Source organism: Hyalella azteca, unplaced genomic scaffold (genome assembly GCF_000764305.2).
Source record: "Hyalella azteca isolate HAZT.00-mixed unplaced genomic scaffold, Hazt_2.0.2 contig3653, whole genome shotgun sequence".
NCBI classification, from domain to species: Eukaryota; Metazoa; Arthropoda; class Malacostraca; order Amphipoda; family Hyalellidae; genus Hyalella; species Hyalella azteca.
In genome coordinates, this window is record NW_025933895.1 from 416,083 (window position 1) to 440,103 (window position 24,021).

The 24,021-nt window shown below is 37.1% G+C and overlaps 1 protein-coding gene across 1 annotated transcript; it reads right to left on the reverse strand.

Moving 5' to 3' along the window:
- Window positions 1-1,191: 1,191 nt before the first annotated feature.
- Window positions 1,192-23,196, reverse strand: LOC108681876. The gene is made up of 4 exons (XM_018170950.2): window positions 22,717-23,196; window positions 6,495-6,619; window positions 3,929-4,058; window positions 1,192-2,879 (listed from the first exon to the last, which is right to left on the reverse strand). The coding sequence occupies exons 1-4, from the start codon at window positions 23,194-23,196 to the stop codon at window positions 2,748-2,750; spliced, it is 867 nt and encodes a 288-aa protein (XP_018026439.1). The 3' UTR covers window positions 1,192-2,747.
- Window positions 23,197-24,021: the final 825 nt, after the last annotated feature.

Below are 24,021 nucleotides of genomic sequence, written 5' to 3' on the forward strand. Positions count from 1 at the left end.
AAACTCTACGGAGAATAGATCCCGCATTTAATTTACATTGTCATCATGCGTTATGACTCCTTGGTCGCAACTGCTGTTAAGTTAGTTCATTTAATCAAAAAATTATGTTTCATTATATATGAATAAAGTTTTACTAGGAAAAGCCAAATGTAAATAATTGTGTTTGGTTTTTTGCTAGAAATTAAAAAACGTTTCACTGCCATTATATATTTCAATGCATTAGCGACAGTATCTTCAGTGTCGAAAATGGTAGATGAAAAATGAATCTCAAAAATTTTGAGTGGATTCTTCCTAAAGTTCTCCATTTCAAGTGGATTTTGTTTAAATCAATGCATCTCTAAAACCTTTTCCTTTTTTTATTTTCTTTTTTTTTCTAAAATAAATTAATTAGGACGGTTGGAATATGAAGCAATGGGTCTAACAATAAATTTCATGAAGCTATTTCCATCACACAAATTCTTCCGAAAACCACATGAAATTTCGAAAACCAGTTTGTATCGCTTAGGCATCTGATAGGCTGGGCAATATTTGGAGTTTTTCATTCACGCGCGCTGAAACGCAGAGCGTGGAACAGCCGCTGACAGCCCGAGCTTCAGAGAGAAATATTGCCGTGTATCGCGTACTGTGATATTGCAATGAGCTTGTCGGGACAATATCATACTTGCAATATACAGAGATAGAGTTGGTCTCATAAGGAAGTTGTTTTATTTGTGTAAGTGAAGAACTAGTAAAAATAGTACCCAGTAAATGGTGGATATGATGGCTGTTTGTCAGGAGATTCACCCACAACCTCTGAAAACTTACTCAAAAATCTTACACGAAAGACGTCTACGAAATGAATGTTTCTGTGAGTGAATATTGTAAAAATCTAATTAAGAATCACGAGACGAATATCAATAAAAAATTTACGGATGAGCAAACTAGGCCGGAAGTCATTATTGCGATATGACAGTGCGACATGTTAGAGAAAGAACATGAATGGAACCAGAAATATACATAGAAAAAAACGACGATGTCTGATATACATGTGAACTTATTAGTCTTACCATTCTATAGGTAAAATAAAACAATAATTCCGATGCCGTTACCAATTTTTATCAAAATAATTATTTATTTCGATAAAAATTTATTATTATTATTATTATTTGTATTTATTCTTAAAATGTTATACAAATATGTACATTTTTTATTTATATTTCTATATGTTACTTCTCATTATGATTTACTATAAACAGGCTCACCTTATTATCTTTTATTCAGATATTCAAATTACAACTAGTACTAAAAAATGCCACTCTGGCATGATGCACAACAAAGATGTTGAATCTCTTGCATAATGGCTGATATATTACAACTCTGGCATGACGCCATGGCAGAAATAAAATAACTCTGGATTATGTCATTGCTTATTCCCATAATCATCAAAGTGGTCCTCCCCAAATAAGTTCCAGTTGGCTGTTCGCCTATTATACAATAATTATTCATTAAATGTTTATTGAAATATAAGAAGCTGAGCTTACGGCAAAAATGTAGCAAGTTCGACCAACCTTTATCGCCAAAGCTTAGACATCAAGAATTTTGGTACACGAAGGTGGATTGATTTTTCTAATTAATGACCTGCCTCAGTTATTATGAACTATCATTGAATTCCTGTCAGACTATTTAAGATTAAAGGGAAACAATTTCCGCCAAAAAAACAGTAACCGTGAAAAAATTACTTGAACAGAAAATGTCTGGACATGGCATCAAGATAAAATTACGTGCACATAACATGAAAATCTGACTGTTTAAAAATTTTATCACATACACAGAGATACGAAAACGTAAAATACCGGCTATAATATAACTACATTTGCTCTGGGTATAATATAACTACATATACTGTAACTACTTCTACTATAAAATTCTCCACAAGCGTTGCTTAGCAGCTACGACGAAGAGAAAAGTCCAGCTGCGAACATGGAGAACAGTGAATTGAAGTGCTCGACTAGAAATTTTCTTAGAGCACGTAGTTTATATTTAAATCAAAAGTTTAAAGTTGACCCCATTTCCAGTTTTTTACAGTATTTTAATTTCTACTGTATTGTTCATAAGTAATATTCCCTACCGCAGTCTATGCCAGTACGCTACGTTGAGGGAAAAGTATGGACAGAACCGGCTCGGCTCTTGCACTGTAAAGACCTAATAACTACTGTTCCCATTATGGACCTGGCGACAGGACCTGTGAGTATTCTGTAATTAAATGTTTTACGCGTGACACCTCACGAATGAAAAATGAATATATTACCTTGATATCATTCTCTTGCATGTTGTGCACTAGGGCTATCTTGTTTCAGAATTTTGTATTTTCGTGAATAAAAGCTCTAAATAAGTCAATTCGAGTTTCGCTTACTACGCAAGTTATTTATTAAGAAAACATATATTTATTAGACAAGTCTAATTTTTGGAGCCTTGTGTAAAATCTACATTTGCTATTTCCAATACAAATTTTGAGACCAAGACCTAAGATACCTATTTCGGGTCCTTTATACAACATTCCCGAGCTCCTATTAATGCCTGTGTTTCAGGTGTGAATTTCATTGCTTTAGTTCGACGTCTCCATACAGCATTTGGCAACATCATAGCATTATTTGGATATTATATCACTTGAGTTATACACTTTAATCCTCCAGCTATACACTTTATTTATACAGCTGGACACTTAATTCCTTCATTATCTCACTTGATTCCTCCAGATGTACAAATGATTAGTACAGGTGGACACTAAGTCTTGATTCCTCCAGCCAGACGCCTGATTCCGCCAGCTGTACACTTGATTCCTCCAGTCTAACACTTGATACCTCCAGTCGTACACTTGATTCTTCCATCATCCAGCACGACTGCACGCGGATGGCATGGCTATTGTGAGACGGCCAAATTATAAACTTAATTACAAATATTTCCATTATTTGTATTATGTCATGGAAAAAACAGAAAAGTTGAGTGCAAGCTAATTGGTTGTTAATTGGTGCGATGAGTGCGTCAGATCCTTGTTCGCGTCCATGGTTACAAATATTTCAGCTATTTTGAAAGTGAAGCTTTCAAAATTGGCTTTGTTTTGAGAGTTTTCGCTCATTTAAATTCGTATCACAATTTTTGTGTTAATTATTTGCGTTATGTTATAAGTAGGGTAGTTATTATTATTCTGCAAGCAATAGAAGTTCTAATCTTTATTTTGTTCGCGATAAATATAATCTGAGACCGATCTTCCTCTCCAGCCTGATGCAGTTCGCAAAAGTTTGATACTGGACTTTTTGCCAGTGGTGACATGGCTTACTTACTGAAGTTGCCAGTGGTGACATGGCTTACTTACTGAAGTTGCCAGTGGTGACATGGCTTACTTACTGAAGTTGCCAGTGGTGACATGGCTTACTTACNGATGTTGCCAGCGTTGACAGGACCTACTTACTGATGTTGCCAGTGGTGACAGGACCTACTTACTGAAGTTGCCAGCGTTGACAGAACCTACTTACTGATGTTGCCAGTGGTGACAGGACCTACTTACTGATGTTGCCAGCGTTGACAGGACCTACTTACTGATGTTGCCAGTGGTGACAGGACCTACTTACTGAAGTTGCCAGCGTTGACAGAACCTACTTACTGATGTTGCCAGTGGTGACAGGACCTACTTACTGATGTTGCCAGCGTTGACAGGACCTACTTACTGATGTTGCCAGTGGTGACAGGACCTACTTACTGAAGTTGCCAGCGTTGACAGAACCTACTTACTGATGTTGCCAGTGGTGACAGGACCTACTTACTGATGTTGCCAGCGTTGACAGGACCTACTTACTGATGTTGCCAGTGGTGACAGGACCTACTTACTGATGTTGCCAGTGGTGACAGGACCTACTCACTGATGTTGCCAGTGTTGACAGGACCTACTTACTGATGTTGCCAGGATGTACAGTAACGCTGAGTGTCTGGCACTGGAAGTAACACTCAGGCGGAGGCTCCAGCGTCCAGGTTTTACTGCCACGAATTTGCGCTTGCCAGGACCGCTTGCCGACGTGGTCGATCTGAGCAGAAGAGAAAACGCTTTGCATTAAATAAAAATGTTTTTATAATCAATACAGCACAAGCACAACTCCGAGTACCTGTTTATTCCTGGAATAATCACAACCCGTCTGATCTGTTTAAAAAATTATAATTTGTTTGAATTTATTTCAAGTGAATTAGACTGTAATATGTCCTTTGGCGGACCTGTAAAGTTCCGAAACAGAAAACGCATTATATTATTTCTGATATTGAAGAATTTATAATTTTTAATGTTCCTAAATAGTAAGTCGTGGAAAAATAGCGTAATCCGTCATCGAAAATTCGATAATTTGGCTCAAAAGAAATGAGATTTTTAGGGAGTCTCTGAGACCACATGGGCCTTCACTGCGAGGCGGCAACCGCGCAGCTGTTGAACAACTTGCATACAAAGAATCTTTGGCGTCCATGCATACATTATTGATAGTTAAAGGAGTGAAAATAGATCTTTATTGAGTGATTTGATTTATCAGCTACATTGGAAATGATACCTAGGGAAAAAAAGTACATGGAGACAAGAAATTAAGATCAGAGACTCAATTATAATGCTCGGATTTCAAAATATGTAAGAAATCCACACAAATTTTGGTTCACGAGATTAGGCTGAACCTTAATCTACTCTTCAGATGTCGCAAGTATCCTAACTTTATCAAATGTTAAATATGAGAATCATCATAGTTAGCCATGCAGTGGCACGATCATTTTTATGTAATTATTTTGCGTACAGACAAGCTTGCGAGATCGCTTCATCTCTATAACGTAGGGAGAAATAATATAAAAGCTGGTAGCGGTCGGCTGTTCCATATTTTAGTGGCTGTCAAAACTGACATTCCGTCTTTTATAGCCTTCTAAATTTTGCTAAAAGTTGAAGTCATTATTTTTACGAGTAAAATTAGTTCACAGTTTCTCGTCTCAGCCGAAAATCGTACAAAAGAACTGCCTCGCTAATCCTAAAACTTTTGACATATATTAGAGGGAAATTCGTGCGAAACTAGTAGGCCTTGCGCTGTTCGGCCGTTTATTATAGGTCATCAAAGTCTGCAGAGTGGCCTGTTAAAAATTAAAATTATTGTTATTGGTCGTAATTTTTTATCTTGTTTGAAAAAATATAACTCTGTACTCACTGCAGTGAGTGACAGAGAGCACATTTTCGCGTCGACGAAAATGTGGTCACGGACTGACAGACGGACGGACGGACATGACGAGCACAATAGCGCCTTTTTTCCATAAATGAGAAAATGCGCTAAAAATTAATCTGGCACTACTTACAACTTAGCTGCTAGGCTTGTATCAAAAAAAATCTTTTGGTTGAAATTGCCATGATGGAAATAATTTTCTGTTGGCTTTCTCTTGAATGATTAATTCTGACTATCATGTCCGATGATTTACCACCCAATATGTAATTGGTCACCTTCAGGTCTTACCCATTATTTATAGAATAGTACAATATAGTTAACAGTTATTACAATATTGTTAAGAACAACAATCAAGTTTTCACTTCATTGATGTAGTAAATAGTCATTCTACAATTAATAAGTGCGGTGATTGAATTTATTATACAATAAATTGAAAAATTAGGTATACCTATATCTGTGAATTAGGACTTCTTCTGTAAAAAATGATACCAGATTTTTAACTGATTCGAAAGTTTTTCAGAATCGGTAACAATCTTTATTATAAACTATCAAATTAGCCCGGCGTTGCCCATTATATATAATCATATCAATTTGAGAATCGTGTTAATCTGAATTACGATATCACGGTTCCGGTCATCCTGAAACTTCGTCACCCCTAGTCCAATTTTTAATTTTGAAACTGAAGCAGCGTAGTCAAAGAAAACCCATTCAAACCTAACTCGAACCTTTTAAATTTCGAGTAAATTTTCACTCATCAGAGCAGAAATCTTCCATCAATAATGAAATTCCACCTAATCAGGCAAATTTATGTTTCCTTTGCCAGGCTTCAAATTCGCAAGAAAGACGCACACGCAAGAAACCTTATAAGAATGTAAGTAGCCAATGAATAGAAAAACGAGTACAAAATCTACATTTTACAAAGCCTAAGTGAATGCATCTCCCAGTTGGAAGCATCCTAAGGCCACATTATAAATTCGATGTCGAGTAATTGCTTATTTCAAGTTAGCTTGAATGGCTTATTTCAGGTTATCTTTAATTGCTTTTTTTTTGGGCATCTAGGTAACTTATAAACCCTAATTAAGATATTTTTAATGCAGTCATTAGTCAACGTCCCAAACAGCGCTGTATTAACCCGCTGTTTCATCATATAAAAAGCCTTTCAATGGACAAGATATTCATAATATTTCTAGAATAAAGCCGCAGCTCGTGGATTTTAGCGAGTTTTGACCTATAACATATGAATTTTTGTTTTTTATAGCCGGGAAGAAAGTGGCGTGAGCTCGCCTTTGTTCGAAGAGTTGGGGGGAAAGTCGGGCGACCTTGTCGACGTGCGTGACGTTGCGGCACATGGCGCAGTCCACGACGGGACGGAAGATGTCCTGGAAACGGTCCGGCAGCTCGATGGTGCACTGCAGGCATGAGAAGATAATTGATAAGTGAATAAATAATAATGGTGGTGAGTTGGGGCAGTTTTAATGAACTTCAAAATATTATTCATGGTTAGGAGAGTCTAAGAGTGTCGATGAAACGAATAGTGAGCTGAGTTTATATCTATGTTTCTGGTCAACCGATCATTACTACGTTGTGAGTGAGTAATGATAACTTGCTGAAGCACCGATCATTTCATAGCACAAGATGAGCACTTGAAAACTTAAGGTCAGGCAATTGTATGCATAAATTTATAGGGAGTTACGAGAAAACTCCCTTTCGAAATTACAACGTAAATATACAATTAATAGACAAAATATAAATAAATATATGTAAATATACATATAAAAAAAAAGCTTAGCTTGTAGGAACATTTCCCTCCGAATATTGAGTGCACCGTAAATATATTTCACAGCACTTAATATCTACCATACTCAGTGACTTGACAAAACCAGGATGTTCGGCCAATAAGCTTCCCATCCAATAGCCTTAATTTGAACTAAACGAATTGTAATGAGCTTAAGGCCATCAAAGTCGTCTTTTGATCACGAGCCTCCCTTACTGAAAACTAGAGCCGCGTCAGAGACGCTATCCTTGACTCACCTATAACTTACATGAGTCAGAACGACCCTGTCAGAGTTAGCCCTGTGCGCCAGCCGGTTTATTTAGTGGCTATCCATTCCATACCTCCACTTCAGATGAGTCAATTTAAAATACAGATTCTTTTTATTACTCCGATTTGAAAAAAATGCGCGGAAGAATGAATAACATAAGTGGTCTTGATGTATCATTCTCGTTTATGCCAAAATAGCTTATAAAATATGATGAATAACCTGAGTTATGAGAATCTTCTTATTCCGAATTTCGTTAATAATTTCAAATCAAATCAATCAAAATTGGAGGGAGTTTTTTTTTGGAAACATTATTTAACTCAAATGCCCTATTGGAAAGCTTCGAGAAAAGTTACGAATAAAATTTTTAAAGTTTTACAATTCTAGTTCTGGTTCCGTCTACATTTCTAAAAGGACTAAATTTTTTTAAGCCAACGTTTCCTGAAAATTTTTTATTTACCTACAAAACTCCACAGTATTATAAAGTATTGCACCAATAACTTGTGAAAAATCTAAATTTTTCCATGTTGTTAAATGTTGGACAATTTGAATTCGAGATCATGTTTACATTACTAGTTGCATAATTCAAGCCAGCTAACGATGTCATGCGTCCGCTCTCGACGCTCGTGTTCGGGTCACGGAAAATAGAATCATTATGACACTCATAAAGCGAGGGTGTCCCCTCGCAGTGCTTCTGGCAAGCCCCTCACAGATGCGTCCAATTTCCGGTGCCCTCGCATTACGCGGTACGCAAGTGCAACCCGGTACCTTCAGATGACGTGATACCCTCGCACAAAACGGTATTAATTAGGTTATAACCTCAGATGGCGTGGTACCCTCGAACCGCGCGGTACCTTCGTATTAATTAAGTTATACCCTCAGATGCCGTGGTACCCTCGAACAGCGCGGTACCCTTGCATTAATTAAGTTATACCCTCAGAGGCCGTGGTACCCTCGAACCGCGCAGTACCTTCGTATTAATTAAGTTATAACCTCAGATGCCGTGGTACCCTCGAACCGCGCGGTACCTTCGTATTAATTAGGTTATACCCTCAGATGCCGTGGTATTCTCATACAGCGAGTTCAAGTGCAAGAGGGTACCCTCAGATGCGAGGGAACCTTCATACTACGCGGTACCCGCAGAAAATGCGGTACTTTCGCACAAATAGGTATCTTCGCAAAGCGAGGTACATCCTAACCACGCGTTCCGTTAGCACCACGTGATGCCTTCCCTCAGGTGATGTATGTACCCTCACACGAAACGTTGCCCTCGCGCAGCGCGTTTTCCCCTTCACAATTTGAAGCCTCTGTGTGGACAGCTCGGCTTCTTCTTAATGCCGAATTTAATTTATGACGAAGCCAAGTTGCTATACAACAGGGGTGCCCCTTGATTCTTTAACCATTCCAAGCAATGGGTCCTTAGAATACTGATGCTGCCACTTCAGACAAACAACATTTATATTGATACAGCTAATCAAAGGAACTATTCGTGCTCATGATCTCCCACAGATTTTAAAAGAATCCATATTGAAAAGTATTTAGAATTCCATCGAATTAATTGACCTGTTTTATTTGTCGTGCGGCAGACATCGTAGAATATCAGTTTCGAATATTTACGGCAAATACTGTATAAAATTTTTGAAACTCCAGTTAGCAAAAATAACCTTCACATTCTAAACTATCTATGTTACATCATACAAAGTAAAGAAAAAATTAGTTTCTAATCTTAAATAGGTTATATAATCAGTATTAAATCTTGAGGCTGTCGCTACAAATTCATTCATACAGGCTTAAAGAGGAAATCATATCATTGTAAAGTTCTGAACCTAAATGCAAGGTATTTATGACTGGCTCGACGAACCGGTCTTATTGGATGCAATACTCAGCCTATTTCTTCGAATCCAAAAGCAGCGCCGGTCCGAATGGCAATTTTTGTTTGTTGGCCGTGAAACAAAGACGGAGTTGAATTTCCGGCTCGCGTAGTTTTTGAAATTTTTTAGCCATCTCATCTTCAGATGTTTACTTGCCATCACGAATCATCTTTAATTATCCTACGAATTTGAATTCTGGATCACGCCGTGGAACGGAGCCAAATTTCGCAGCTTTGTCTTTCCTTTGCCAAACAAGTCTCTTTAAAGCCAGCATATTCAGTTCTCGATGTTTAGTCATACAATTACGATGCTTTGTTGCAATTACAATTTAAAGAGTCTCATACAATTTAAAGAGTCTCATACAATTTAAATAGTTTCACATAATTTAAGGAGTCTCATACAATCTGATTAGTCTCATACAATTCAAAGAGTCACATACAATTTAATAAGTCTTATACAATTTAAAGAGCCTCTTACAATTAAGGAGTCTCATACAATTTAAAGAGTCTCATACAATTTAAAGAATCTCATATACTTTAAAAAGTCTCATACAATTTCAAGAGTTAAAAAAATATCAGAGCCATTATTGCTGTTTGGAGTGAGTATAAGTGCAGGGCGTCGATTAGTTGACTGACCATAATGAGTGTCAATTATAGGAACGAAATCAGCCATTGGTCAAAAATAACTGAAAAAAACGGAGCCGTTGAAATGTATGCAATGCCATAAACAATTTTAGCGATGCACTGAGAAAAGCTCATGATGTGTGCAAAATATAACTCAAAATTGCAGCGGTTCCGTAAATTTCTGTATGAATTATATCAAACTTATTCATTGGAAAATGATGTAATGAGTCAAGAAATTTTCGATGCATCGGGAATAAGAAATTAGGTAGATGTAATAACAGTATTAAAAATAGTTGTCGCTTAAAAAATGTTAAAAGCAATTTAGATATTTTTAATGGGTTCAAGTTGAAGTTGCATAAAAATACTAGTGGTAAATTGAATGTATTTCCGGCGAAGAGCTGATGAACAGAACCTGGCCAGCTAGCAAACGTGAAACCAGAGATAAAAAATGCTGATGCAGCAGTTGAGCGGAGCCAAGAATGCAAGCGATTCGCACGGTCGTAAATAAATTCGCCATTTTCAGCGAGGATTAAATGGAATGATGCGACCTGAGTGTCCATAGAAACAAAAAGAATGGAAATACGCAGACTAAGTTTCCCCGACAAGGAAAAAATAATTGTAACCTAGAAAAATCCCCGCGCTTGTCATGAGACATGATCTTTCAAAAATGATGCAGAAATTCGTTATCCGGTTCCGAGTTGTCCACTTAAATCTGGAAATAAAACAAATAAAACACATTATCTGATGCGCAAAATGAAGACGACACACGAAAATTGTCACTGAAAGCTACTCTGTTGGCCGCAACAAAACATGCATCAAAGTACAACCTTTGAATAAATAATTTTGTTAACGATTTGTGTGCTGAAAGCATTAATGAATAATCAGCGTATCAAAACTGAATAGAGGTAAAGTTTGAGAAAATAATCTAAATGCATTACTATAGGAACGAAAATCTGGAATTGCGATACTTCAAGAATCTTCCTATGCATCCTTTGTTGCTAACTTGTATGAACTTGATAAAGTTAGTTTAAAAATGTAAACCGCAATTTGAACGGTAATTCATTCTCTCTACACCTGAACTTTAATTTTAAATTTTTATTTTGAGAAACTAATATTCAATCAAAATAGTTATATAATTAAGAACTTAATTTTTTTTCTTGTAAAGATTAAAAGTTCGCATTCGAGTCATGGATCAGCCATCGCCACTCAGCAATTCATCCTCCAGGACCTGCGATGGAGTTATGTCCTGCAGACCCCTTTGTTCTCTCGCTTTAAAGACATTCATGCAGCGCTCATTTCGGCCTGCATTTCGAAGTGCCACCCGAGCTTCAGTGACAGCAACGCAATTTCAACAGCGAGCCATATTCATGGGAGGAATTCAGCTTTCATCGCAAAATTCCAACCCTTTTGATTTGAAACTCCCAACAAATGATTTACTCCAAATCCCGAAAATTCTTGATATTTCTGTTTGAATTATTACTTATCTAAAAATAGAATTAGAAATCCAGGACTGATTAATTTCTAAGAATGAATAATCTCAATAAATCTGAAGTGCCAATTCGAGTGCCAATTTCAGAGAGATACACAACAAGGGCACTTGCATGCTTCCGTTCTCACTAATGCTCGGACTTGAGAGCAGGAGCTGACATTTTTAATTCCTTTAGGCTGAATTATTCAACTGCTAAGCCGGACTAGGAGTTTCCATTAAGCAGGGAGAGCAGATTAGCATTAAGAATTCAGTCCCTTGGTTATGCTGCTCGACACTGCTGGCTCAATAATAAACGTGGAAACATCAAAACATTAAATGAATATTTAAATTAAACTACTGTATAAAGAGATACCTCAAATTATACCAGAAGCTACATTAAAGCCAAAAATGTACAGATGGGAAGCACTTTTAATTCATTCAATAATAGTTCAGAGAAATTTTAGTGCACATCGAATCCTTAATTTTACGGTAATTTCGCTCTTTGTCTACCGTCACCATTTGAGTGCAAAGACGCAGAGTTTGTTTATTACATGAATTTATTCGCTTCACAAAGCTCAGTCAAGGTGATTAAACGTCTGTCATTTTATGTAATGACGGACGCTAATTCTTTGCCTGTCTAAGCTTCTTATCAGCTTGAGCTCTTCACGGTTAGATGTAACAACTGCTTAATTCAAGCCGCTATACTACAACTCGTATTTCACGGCTACGATTGAGAGAAGAATGTGACTATAGATAAACCGAGTTTTCCTAATGAAGCCATCAACAAGTTACAAATTTGGTATTATTTAATAATATGAAAATATTAATAGAGGTGTAATAATATGGTGACTTTTCATCAAAAGGTTTTTATTGGATTTGTACAGTCAATTCTTCAAGACGAATTCATGTGATATATTTTAGGATTTGCCATATTTTGCTGCTATTTAGTAGATACTCTGAATGGTTCATGTTATCCGAATACTGAGGCACTTTCTACACGTAACACTGATAGACTCATTTACTGGGCAAAGTTGGCTCAGGATGACTCACATATATGGGCATAGAGTGCATCGATATTTGGGCAAAGTCTTTTGTACTCTGAGTGCAGGACTTGTGTGGTGTAGGACCCAGCGCCTGGTAGGAGTTTAACGATATCAAAAATTTATAATACAAGAGGATTGTCTTGAAGTATTTAATCAACAATTAGCGATGAAATAGTGTAATATGTTTTTCTTTTAGCAATATTTATGCTCATGGTAAAGTAAGTGCATGGCGTTCAAACGCACTATCTTCGACGTGCCTGCTTCGCATGTACGACATGTGGCGTCGTTGTGCAAAGGTTTCACCAACGAAACTTTTCTGATATTCGTCACGTTTCTTAGTTTCAACAACTAGTTTAAACACAGCGCAGCACGGAAGACGTTCCCAGTTTTCAGTATTTTGAAGGAAGCTCTTGCATAAGAAGCGAACTTATGATAAAGACTCGTGCTTCATATTGACACTGCCACTAATGGCGTATAATTTGAGCAGCAAATTCCATGCGAAATTTTATTTCTTATGAAACACATTTGATAAAAAAATTTAAAATAACAAAATAGTTATCGGTAAAATATCGACCACGGTAAATCGTTAAATAATGAAATCCTCGCCTTTGAATGGCGGGCAAAGCGATTTTGATCACGTGACGTCAACAAAACAAAAAATATTCATGTTTGACTTTATCGTAGCAGCTGGGATTGCATGGAGAAAAGCGCTATTAAAGTATTCTTAACTACTTCAAACTATAACTTATATATAGCAATACCACGTTGCAAAGTCAAGAAGCTTTCACAGAAGAAAAAATAGCAAAAAACATTTTATTGTTCAAGACGTATATCTGTGGGAGCCACCGCTGGCTGCGGTGGCTCCTTATCCCTGGCCCGATGTCCTTCACAAGTTAGAGAGCAAAGGGCTCCTAGTTTACACAGGAAGGCCACGCAAGGATCCCCGTGGGAAGTTGAGCCCACCCCCCCCCCTCGCGGCCTGGTTAATTGATGGCTGGGCGGATGCTGGTGCAAAAGAAACTCGCGAGTTTTTGAACATAGCAAACTAACATAAATTCAATGAGATTATGTTTAATGCGTTAAAAAATGAAAATTCGTTAATTTAATACGTTAAAATTCATATGCTACGAAGGCTGTTAGTTGATGACTTAAACCTACCTTAGCTGTAGCACTGCGCTACCTCTCAAGCTGAAATTTCTGCATGCAATTTATTTGAAAACGTGGGGTTTTGCCGGATCGAACAGGAAGACACATTCAATTATTTGGATATTATTGAAGAGAAGAGTGAGCTCACCGCTAGTTCAAAATGAAATTCAGATAACCTGCGTGGTGAGATAAAGAATATTTTGTGTCTAAAGCGTGGGCATAACCAAAACTCTAAGATATCTAGATAGGTAGTTTGCTGTGCTAGGGACTACCTCTTATCAATGTATCTTGATACGGCCGTGATAAGGTTCAATTCAGACAAAACACGAGTTCACACTATATTCAGCAAAACACGTAGGTATGTACAATTGCGTTGTGCCAGGTGGTATATAGTCCTTGCCAGCGCGTAACTAAAACATCAATCAATGAATCCCGGATATTTGCATAACCTAAAGTATGGAAAGCTCTAAATGAAAATGAAAAAATTGTTACTCTGAAATATGAATAAAAGTATACTATTCCCTAACAGCTGACACGCTGGTGCCTCAAGAGCAAGAGCTGTTATTATTGCTACTTTGGTCAAAATTAAGGATATTGATGGAGGAGTATTCCAGCTAATGTGCTATTTTACTAGATCTCCATCTAAATTGCAATTTTATTGTCAAATATTACGGCTTCGTTGTTTTGATGCGTCCTCAGAGAACTTTTCAAAATCGCATGATTGGAGTGAAATGTCAGACAGCTCCGATAAAGAGATTGAAATAAATTCATTGAATATTTAATTGATGAAATAAAGATGATGAATGAATGATGAATTAACTAATTTTTATTTGATTGTATGAGAATACTACTGAATCTGGTACAGGCTCCTCTTCCATTAATTTTTTTTATTACAATCATAAACTTCGCAGTTTTGATTGATTGACTGTAAGAATCCCTATTCATTTTAATAGCAGTTTAGCCGAAAATTTCAGACGATTTCCAGCCTACTAAACGGTCATTCATTCAAACTATTTCTACTAAGAGAATTAGGATATTATCTTGAAATATTCCTTTCATAGACTGTGAAGTGCTTAGGAAAAATGAAAAAATAATTAAAAGTAGAAATCATGAATCTTTCGACGAACGCTTACGTTAAATGAGTTTATCAAGTCCAAGATGAAATAAATTCTTAACCTACCATTTGATTGCATTTATAAGCCTTTTCCCATTTTTCAGGTTGTCTTGCTTGATTCGAAATATTTTCCATCCGAAGAGCCCAAAAGGAATAATGATTAATTTGCAAGCATCGATCATTATAACTGAACCAAAACACGATGATATATATGATTTGGATCATTGCAATGAAAAATATCCTGTTTTTGAAATTGTCTTTTTTCGATTTGAATAGAAAATTTCAAGTGTATTGCCAGCGAGTAAAATCCCATTTCAAAATTGTCTTTTCGGAAACATATTTCCGGTTTAATATTAACTTAGTGAAGAGAAACTACACGGATCGAAAATCTGTGTCGCAATGAATGCAAATGAATATTTGTATCGGTAGCCCGTCTACCCTTAGAAAATAATGCAAGCGACCGCAGATTTGAAGTGTTGCTGTTCGAGTAGCTGAACTTGGTCGCTAGCTGAACTTGGTGAAAACCAATGAAAGACTTGGAAGCTTGCTTGAACGTTGGGCAAAAAACATGCAAGCAAGTATGGCGTATAAAACAATACACTGCTCAGTAGAAAGCTATATACCGAGCAGTTGAGAGCACTGCAATACATATACATACAATAGAAAGCAGTATACCACACATGCCAATTAGAAAACAGTATACTGCACAGTAAATGCACAGTTTGCTGCAATAAAATGCAGAGTCGGTCACCTGCTGCGAACATAACCCGGGCAAGTGAATGGGTGAAAATGAATCGTCGGGAAAGGGTTTGGCATTTAAGACGTGCTCATGCAGGGCGACGTCACTCGACGCAGTGAACAGGTTTGGCATTTAAGAAGTGCTCAGGGCGACGTTAGGCGACGCAGTGAACAGGTCTGGCATTTAAGACGTGCTCAGGGCGACGTCAGGCGACGCAGTGAACAGGTCTGGCATTTAAGACGTGCTCAGGGCGACGTCAGGCGACGCAGTGAACAGGTCTGGCATTTAAGACGTGCTCATGCAGGGCGACGTCAGGCGACGCAGTGAATAGGTCTGGTATTTAAGACGTGCTCAGGGCGACGTCTCTAGCTCCGAATGCAGGGAAGGCGTTCCACAGCACGCAACGTACGATTTACGTAAGTACATAACCTACAACGGACGACGTCTTTTTAACGTATACGGCGAAAAAATATATCGTGCAACTTACGGAGTTGCCTTACGATCAACGTTTATTGACGTGCGGTGTACGGAGTCAACATAACATAAAATGTACGGAATTTATATACGAGAGGCGTCTTTTTAACGTGTAACATATTATTTATATATGTGCATTGCGTCTAAATCCTGAGTTAGAATGGAAAACAGCGTTCGTTTGTGTTTATAATTATTGCAATTACATCAACGATAAACGAAGCCTTGATATATGAAAATATCTATTGATTGTTCGGGAGTCCCTAACGAATATTTAATCTGAAGTATAAGTTAATATTTAATATTTAAGCGACTCAATTAATACGATGAAAGTCGTTATTCATCACGTGATTTTCGCCCATCACTCATCAGCACTTACAACGACCACTTTTTTAAATTGTTCATGTTTCACAGCGATGAATTTATTCAGTCTCTCTTGCGAATGCCTGTTCCTGGGAGTCCCCAAAGAAAGCTTATTACTCTCGGATGTTGGAAGAGCTTCCAGCAACGGCAATGCCATGCCTTCACTCACCGCAGATTACAATACAGATTAGTTTGACTGTGCAGCAATATAAGCTTCTTATATTTTTTGTATGAAAACTGAATTGAGTTTTCCTTTAATGCTTCGCAAAGACGCATCATTTTGCATCAGGAAAGTATTTGCTAACAGTACTTTGAATTTTTTCCACCCATGTAACTTATTTGAACCATGCTAATTTAAAGATGAAGTATGCATTGCATTATCAGTAATGTGAACCCAACCTTATTTTTTATGTAAAAAAATGTATGCGTTTTTAATTTTGAATTATACACGGAGGTGATCATTTGATGTCGCTTAGCAACGCACGTTCGAAGGGGTTGGGTTCATTGGTCCTTGGCAAGCTGTTAGAATCAGAGGTATAGATAGAAATTGGGATGCGGAAAATGCTACCTGATTCGTCCATATAAATTCAAATGAATGCCCGTTTTTATCTGAATGATATTCACAAAATACTTAAACTAAACTGCACTCCTTAATTAATTACTTTAGAATAACTTCTTGTGGTCTTGATACCGCTTCCGTAATCACGTCGCCAGGTCAGGATTTCATTGAAATTTCGCCTCCTTCATCTCAAGAAATTATAAAAATAAATTATTAAAATTACACATAATAAAAGACCAGTCGCTCTTCCAATTGTTAATTAAGCATCAATTCCTAAATAACAGTTGGTCTTAAGCCATTTAATAACGTTGAGGCAGGAAATTCACAAATTTAATTAAGAATATATGGGCGGCCAGAGGTGTTGTGTGAAGGCAATTTGCGGGCAGGCTGTATAGGAGGGAAGGCTGGTACTGAGGATAAGATGAAAGTTATCAAGTGAAGACCGTGTGCGTAAGGTTTTTGCAGTGAAAGACATTTAAAAATACGAGAATAATGGGATGCAGAATGGAAAGGCACAACTCAGGACATAATACGAAGCCGGTTTTTTGGTAGATATAAAAGAGTTGTATTATTCAGACACGATGCAAAGGAGAAGGGAAAGCTACATCCTCTTGAAACCCCAACTGTTTATCTGACTGAAGTCAGCGGTACTCTTACTGGAATCTAGAGGCGAATTATAGGAACCCATGAGTCGGCCGACGATGAACTGGCGATGACTCATCCCTGAATTTCCTCTAGGCACATTGACTAAGTTTCTCCTGCTAGTGGTTTCTACTTCGTGGAACCTTCATTGTTTGTTTATGAACGTGTTTTCTGTAACATATATTGTGATTTGGCTGTAGGAATTTGTATTCGGTTACAGAGTATTATAGTCTTAGTCTTCATCAGTCTGTTGTAATTTGTTTTCAACTAGCTGAATGATTGTATTTTTTTATGATGGATGATAATTCGAATATAGAAGCGTTTAGCACTTCGGCATGCGAAATGAAAAACGCCTATAATTGTATAACCTTATATTCGAATATAAAGAAATTTGCACTTCGGCATGCGAAATGTGCTCACATATTTGTACAGATTGAAGCGTTTAGTTCATTGCTTACCCCATAGAATTAAAGTTTGACCGATTCCTTTCAATGTTTCATTTAATAAATAAGCTACACGTCCAGATGAATCCTTGATTTAGTTGATTAAGTCTGCCTTGCATTTTCAATGTCTTTTAACGTTCGAAATTTTATTTTTTTTGCAAACGATCAATATAGAAATATTTTTGAACAGGCTAGTTAGAATTCCCATTTCACCCCAATGACACTAATAAAAATTTTGGACGTGCAAACATGGTCGTTGGTCTCAGGCGGCGGCAGAACAATTTGCTATCGAAAACCGATGCCCGATACCGAAATTGATCTGAATTTCGTTTTTACATTCGTTGCGAGACAACCGAATGAAGACCTCTATTGTGCATCACTTAGGAAAATGGGTAGTTTGATATATAAAGTCTAATGATACATTACATGGATTGAATAATTCTAAATTTTTTATTGTCTCATATTTTTGCAGTCTGAGCAACCTAGGAAATAATTTGATAATTATAAATTGGTCACGATTTTGATAGTGGCGAAATTTGTAAATTTTACAAATATTACGAGTGCCAGGAATACGCCTGAGAATCATCTGCTAAAATTTATCACATTTACCCACAGATCCAGATATATTGATAACAATATATCTGTAATATATCAATAACACCAATGTTTTATAAAAAATTGCATTAAAATCGTATTTATCCAGAATCCACAAAACGGGCTCAGGCGTGAATGATTGCACTTTTTCCCCCACTTTCAGAGGCTGTTCCCATTCATCATCCAGCGCGAGTACAGTTTTTTTATTCCCAAATTCTCGTAGTTTGCAAAACGGTGACGTCATCTATCACGAACGTGACTCCCGTGTGTGATCTGCCTCACGAACGTGACTCCCGTGTGTGATCTGCCTCACGAACGTGACTCCCGTGTGTGATCTGCCTGGTCTTTTCGCCATGTTAGCGTCGGAAGCGCGTATATTCAGCGGGATTAAAGATCCAAGTTCATCTCAAAACTGACATGATAACAATACGAATGACATGAATATGTATTATGTTTAAAAGCTTTTTATACAAAGTACTTTCCAACAACATAAATAACGTTTATAGAGCATGAATTTATTCTGCGAGAAGAAAGGGACATGATGCTGGTGGTGTCCGTGCAACTGAAAGCTGAGATACGACTTGGAACTCATCGGTTGAATCCCTGTATAGTATAATATTCAAAGGAACATTCAATTCGATTTAGAATAACTTGTCCGATTGATTATAAAATTTTGTACTCAGGTTGATAAATATAGCATCAATTTAAACACCTATGCTGAATAAAGATAAATAATTGAAAAAATTTAAGTAACGAAGATAATTGTTGGAGCTCCTGCTCATTGATAAAACACGCATGGGCTTAATTTTGAAAAATAATGTATATAGAAGATGCGACTTGAACAATATTAAATAAAATCACATATATAGGAAAACATTAACTTTAAAACTTTACTGTACGGTGGCTGGACATACAACCTCGCCCAAGTACACGTAGCGGCCGATTTCTAGCTTGTGATCGGTGGGTTTAGCTTGAAACGCTTGCAGTGATTGGCTGACGGAGTTAAAAACTCTTAACTTTTTATATTAACTTTTCTTAGTCTCAACTGTTTTTGATAACACGGCTCCTAAACAAAAAGCTGATTTGGCACCGGGTGTTGTAGGCCGTGGGCATGGCTCGTAAATGCTGTGAGGCGTTTAACACGACCTGACCTCCCAATATATAAGGCGTATTTCTTTACATATAAACAAACTCTATTTACTGCGCGCAGGTTTTTGATTTTTCAGGGAATTTTGGTTTTGTTGTTCGGAATAAATACAAATGGTTCCACACAAAACTTTATTGATTAAAATACTTATAATGGAAAATTAGGAGCTTATATGGATACATTTTTTAAATGTTGACTAAAATTAAAGTTTCGACACAATAATTTATTTTGACAATTGCCAGCAGGAATAATTTTCGGTTAATGGACCAAAATCGTTATTGCTACTAGGATTAACTAATTTCTAATGATAATTGTCTTCTTAACAATTATAACTTGTCTATTGCTCTTTAAAATGGTCTGATTGCCAACGTAAACTAATTCTTCAAGAAATAATAATAATGTGTTTTCAGAGCAAGTTATTTTCTTTATTTTTTACTTAAAATATATTAACGACATCTTGCGCTCGAATTGGGCGCTTCAGGAGCAAGTTGCTTAAAATCCGTGTGACTTAGTTGTTCCATCAACTTTGAGCTTGAAAGATAATAATTGACAAAGAAATTAGCATCATAGTTCACCCTGAGACCACCGTATGAAATATTTATCATTCAGTCTTCCAGCTGTCCAGTTCCCAATGTTAGTTCTCTATCTATATTCATTAGTTTCTTTTCTTTGGCAGTCACAAGAAATTAAAAATTTTCCGGAATTTTTTTCTGGACGACTTAATTAATGATTGCTTGCGGACATTTCAATTACCCGCCTCGAGTCAAACGCTGGCATTATTTAGTGAACTCGGAAAGTTTGTTGTTCTTTCGAGCCGGAAAGGCTAAAAATGTTGCCTCAGGTCAATTGATTTTGTGAGATAAATGAAATTGCAGTTTATTTCGTAATTTTTTGATTGGATAAATAATTATTCGAAGATACCAGGGAATACAAGTTTATTATCCAAGATGCCGTGAATTTACGATCATGATATATATAAATAAGAACTGTTTAAATTGATTATGAAATTTCGTGGTTCTTTCGAGATGATATTAGTGTGAAGAAGATAACATATAAAATTAAGATATAATTCTGCTCATAATGATTTTATCGTGGTGATATTGATCTAGTCATTCACTACAATTTCATGAAGATTTTCAGGTTAACATTATTGTTTCATTGTTAATCTGTGTAAGTATTATTGCATTTCGTTCTGCAGCATAACTTTTGAGAATTTTCCATATGAGTCAAATTTAACTGCACAAGTTTTTTTTGCTCATCCGCTTGTACTGAATATTTAGGAGCGATAGTGAGGACGAGACGAGATTCGCGGATGCATGGAAAATATTCGCTGCAAAAATGTGTCCGTGAGAGCGTGTCGGCCGCGGCGCCTGAATATTTCAGTCCCCCCCCCTAGGGTCGCTCGCGTCGGATTTGAGATGTTGGGTCAAAATTCGCGAGCGGCTCGAATTTGTCGCGCTTATTACTGCATAAATTGTTGCTCCCGGGAATGGACAGATTAATCAGTGACTGGCTGATTATATACGTCCTGCTAATGGGAAAATGCCCGAGGTGATTGTGGAATAGAAATGAGAAATTACGGGCTAATTGACTACCATTATTCATAGTATGAAACAGGATTAGAACTTCGGAGTGCAGAAGACTTCTTCATTTCATTGACTGTCAGCTCAGGTTTTTCTAAAGTGTGACTTAGTGGGAGCCTAAAATCTGCGTTACTGCAGAGTCAGGACAAAAAGAAAAACTATCGGAAACTCTGAAACTTAGCCTAGCTAAAGAAACAGCCATTAATTTCCTTGCAGTTCACTTTACAACCAGATTAAATTTGCCTCAACTTAGTGGTCTTTTAAATTATCTTGCAATTATTGTAGTTTTCTGATTAGGGAAGATAGCACGAGTAATTCTTCTTTACTGCATATAAACAAAATTTGTCTGAAATGGAAAATGTAGGTTTCCCAACTGAGTAGACGATAAAGATGTTGCACAGTCAGATGAGGAAAAATATACGTCTAGGGTTAATAAAAAGATCTCTTAATTTCATGGCAAATAAAAAATCTGCCACACGCCGGGTAATTGTAAATTGTCTCTCTCTCTCTCTCTCTCTCTCAGGGTAAATAAAAAGGTCTCTTTCTCCCAGGGTCCATCAAAATATCTTGCTTTTTCATTGCAAATTCTGTTTCAAATTTCAAAAGTTTCTGTTCAGGCATCAACCCCAACCTCTTTCTGAATAAAAACCATTCACTGCGTCCACGTTTGCTGCATTGCGACATGCTGCATGAGCCATTTTTTTTTTTGTTTCATCATCAGTTTGCAAGAAAATTCCGAGTAAAAACCTTGGAATTATACGCGCGTGTTGCAGGCAGGCAGCTCATATCTAGCCTTACAAAGCAACAGAGAAGAAGACGGATGTGTTGCTTAAGCGGTTAGGTTCCGACGCAAAAAGAAATATTGCTTCTGGTGAAGATAAGATAGCGTGTGGTATTTTTTCTAAACAAATTTTTAATGTATGGATTTATACAATTTGTGAGGAATTGCTTATAACATCAATAAGAGTTTTAATCTTTAGTAAGATAATCCACCACGAAGATTCCCACCAAGCTATTTAAATTAATATTATTGATTATCTAAACGGCAATTTTATCGTCGCTTCCATAATTTACTGAAAGTTATGTTCATTTAATATAGAATAAATCTATATTCATTCTTTTACTTTAAATACACACATCGGCCATTTTTCAGCTTCCTTTAAACATTCACCATTCATGCACAGGAAAAAGAATAGTGTAATTATAACATTTTGTTTTGGCTCATAAACATTTTGAAAAGTCATTTTCTTCTGCCGATTTAATTGATTTAAAAAAGGACGTGAGATTTATTCCTTCTTAAAACAAACATTTTCCATGACACTAATTCAGAAATAGAAGTAATAAAAGTAACAGAAGTAATGAAAGTAATAGAAGTAATAGAAGTAGTAATAGTATTATAAGTAACATGACTGCATTACCCAGCACTCACCACCTCAGCGTGCAACGCCACGTTCTCCCAGGTGAGCCAGAACCTCGAGAAGTAATAGAAGTAACAGAAGTAATAGAAGTAATAGAAGTAACAGAAGCAACAGAAGTAACAGAAGCAACAGAAGTAACAGAAGTAACAGAAGACAGAAGTAATAGAAGCAACAGAAGTAACAGAAGTAACAGAAGTAAAGTAATAGAAGCAATGAGTAGCATGACTGCATTACTGCACTCACCACCTCAGCGTGCAGGGCGACGTTCTCCCAGCTGAGCCAGAACCTCGAGAAGCCGTGATGGGTGAGCAGCTCGTGTTGGTGGATGAACAAGAAGATGAGAGCCACGCAACATCCTGTCATCCATGTGAGTACAGGACGAGATCTGCACGATGTGTCATGTGCACCACATGACAACTCACAATATCTTGCATTAGTTCCTTCAGTCTCACTTTCACTATCTGTTAAATTAGCACCGGCATCCTGTTTGCACTTTTGAGATTTGTTATCATGTTTGGAATTAACGTTTCTTTTTTTATTATTTTCAATAATATCGTTGACACCGCACTTGTCCTTATTGAGACTACTAGTCGCAGTTTTGTGCGTGTGATTAAGTCTCATTAATTTCCTATATCCCTTTAGCTTGCTAAGTTTTTCAACTTCGACGCCGCTGTCGGTGATGACAGAAAGGAGCGCAGCCACGCGCTCCTCCCCCGACGACATCGCGGCGTCAACTGAAGGAAAATTTCAGACCCGACGTCTCGTGATGCCGACGCGCCGTCGCGATTGCCAAGCGCCCAAACTGCCGGTGCCTTTACGACTGCTTCTTCACGCTAGTGCTTACATTAACTCATAAACGTATTTCGTATTTAACAATAATACAATACTTATCAAGTACACGCAGAAATCTATTTCACAATTAAAGATACGTCATATGACCTATGAATTCGTGTGTGAAGTTCATTCTTGTGATTTCACTTATGTCAACCTCTGAAACTTTATTGCCAACAGTAAAAAAAATGAAAAAGTTGAAAGAAAAGAATTTAGGTCTAAGAAAATTCGTTACTGATGTAAGAAAAAGTCTAAAATAAATCGTCCAAACAATAAGGTAATTCTGAGCGAAATGCGTGACAGAAAATGGAAGACGATAAAAGACAGATTGACCGTGTTAGGATTGACCTCAGGATAGACCTCCCTGAGCCGCAGGCCAGCAAGAAAATTCGTAAGCAGGTTGGCCAGTTGACTCGTGAGAGCAGGTTTAATAACAGGTCAGATGACAGGTTCAGGAGCTTGCAGGTCACCGCATTAACCAATGTTTACTATTTTTTGAAATTTTGAATGTATGTTAAACTAGTGGTTGTGGTAGTTTGTTCAACTAGTAGTTGTGGTAGTGTGCTCAACTAGTGGTTGTGGTAGTGTGTTGAACTAGTGGTTGTTAAAAAATATATGCGTTAAATAGTTGACATTGGGTTGAATTGCTGATGAGGAATCGTTGAAGTACTGAGGTGACACATGAAGGTTTTGAAAATTTTAGGTCTAGGGAATGGT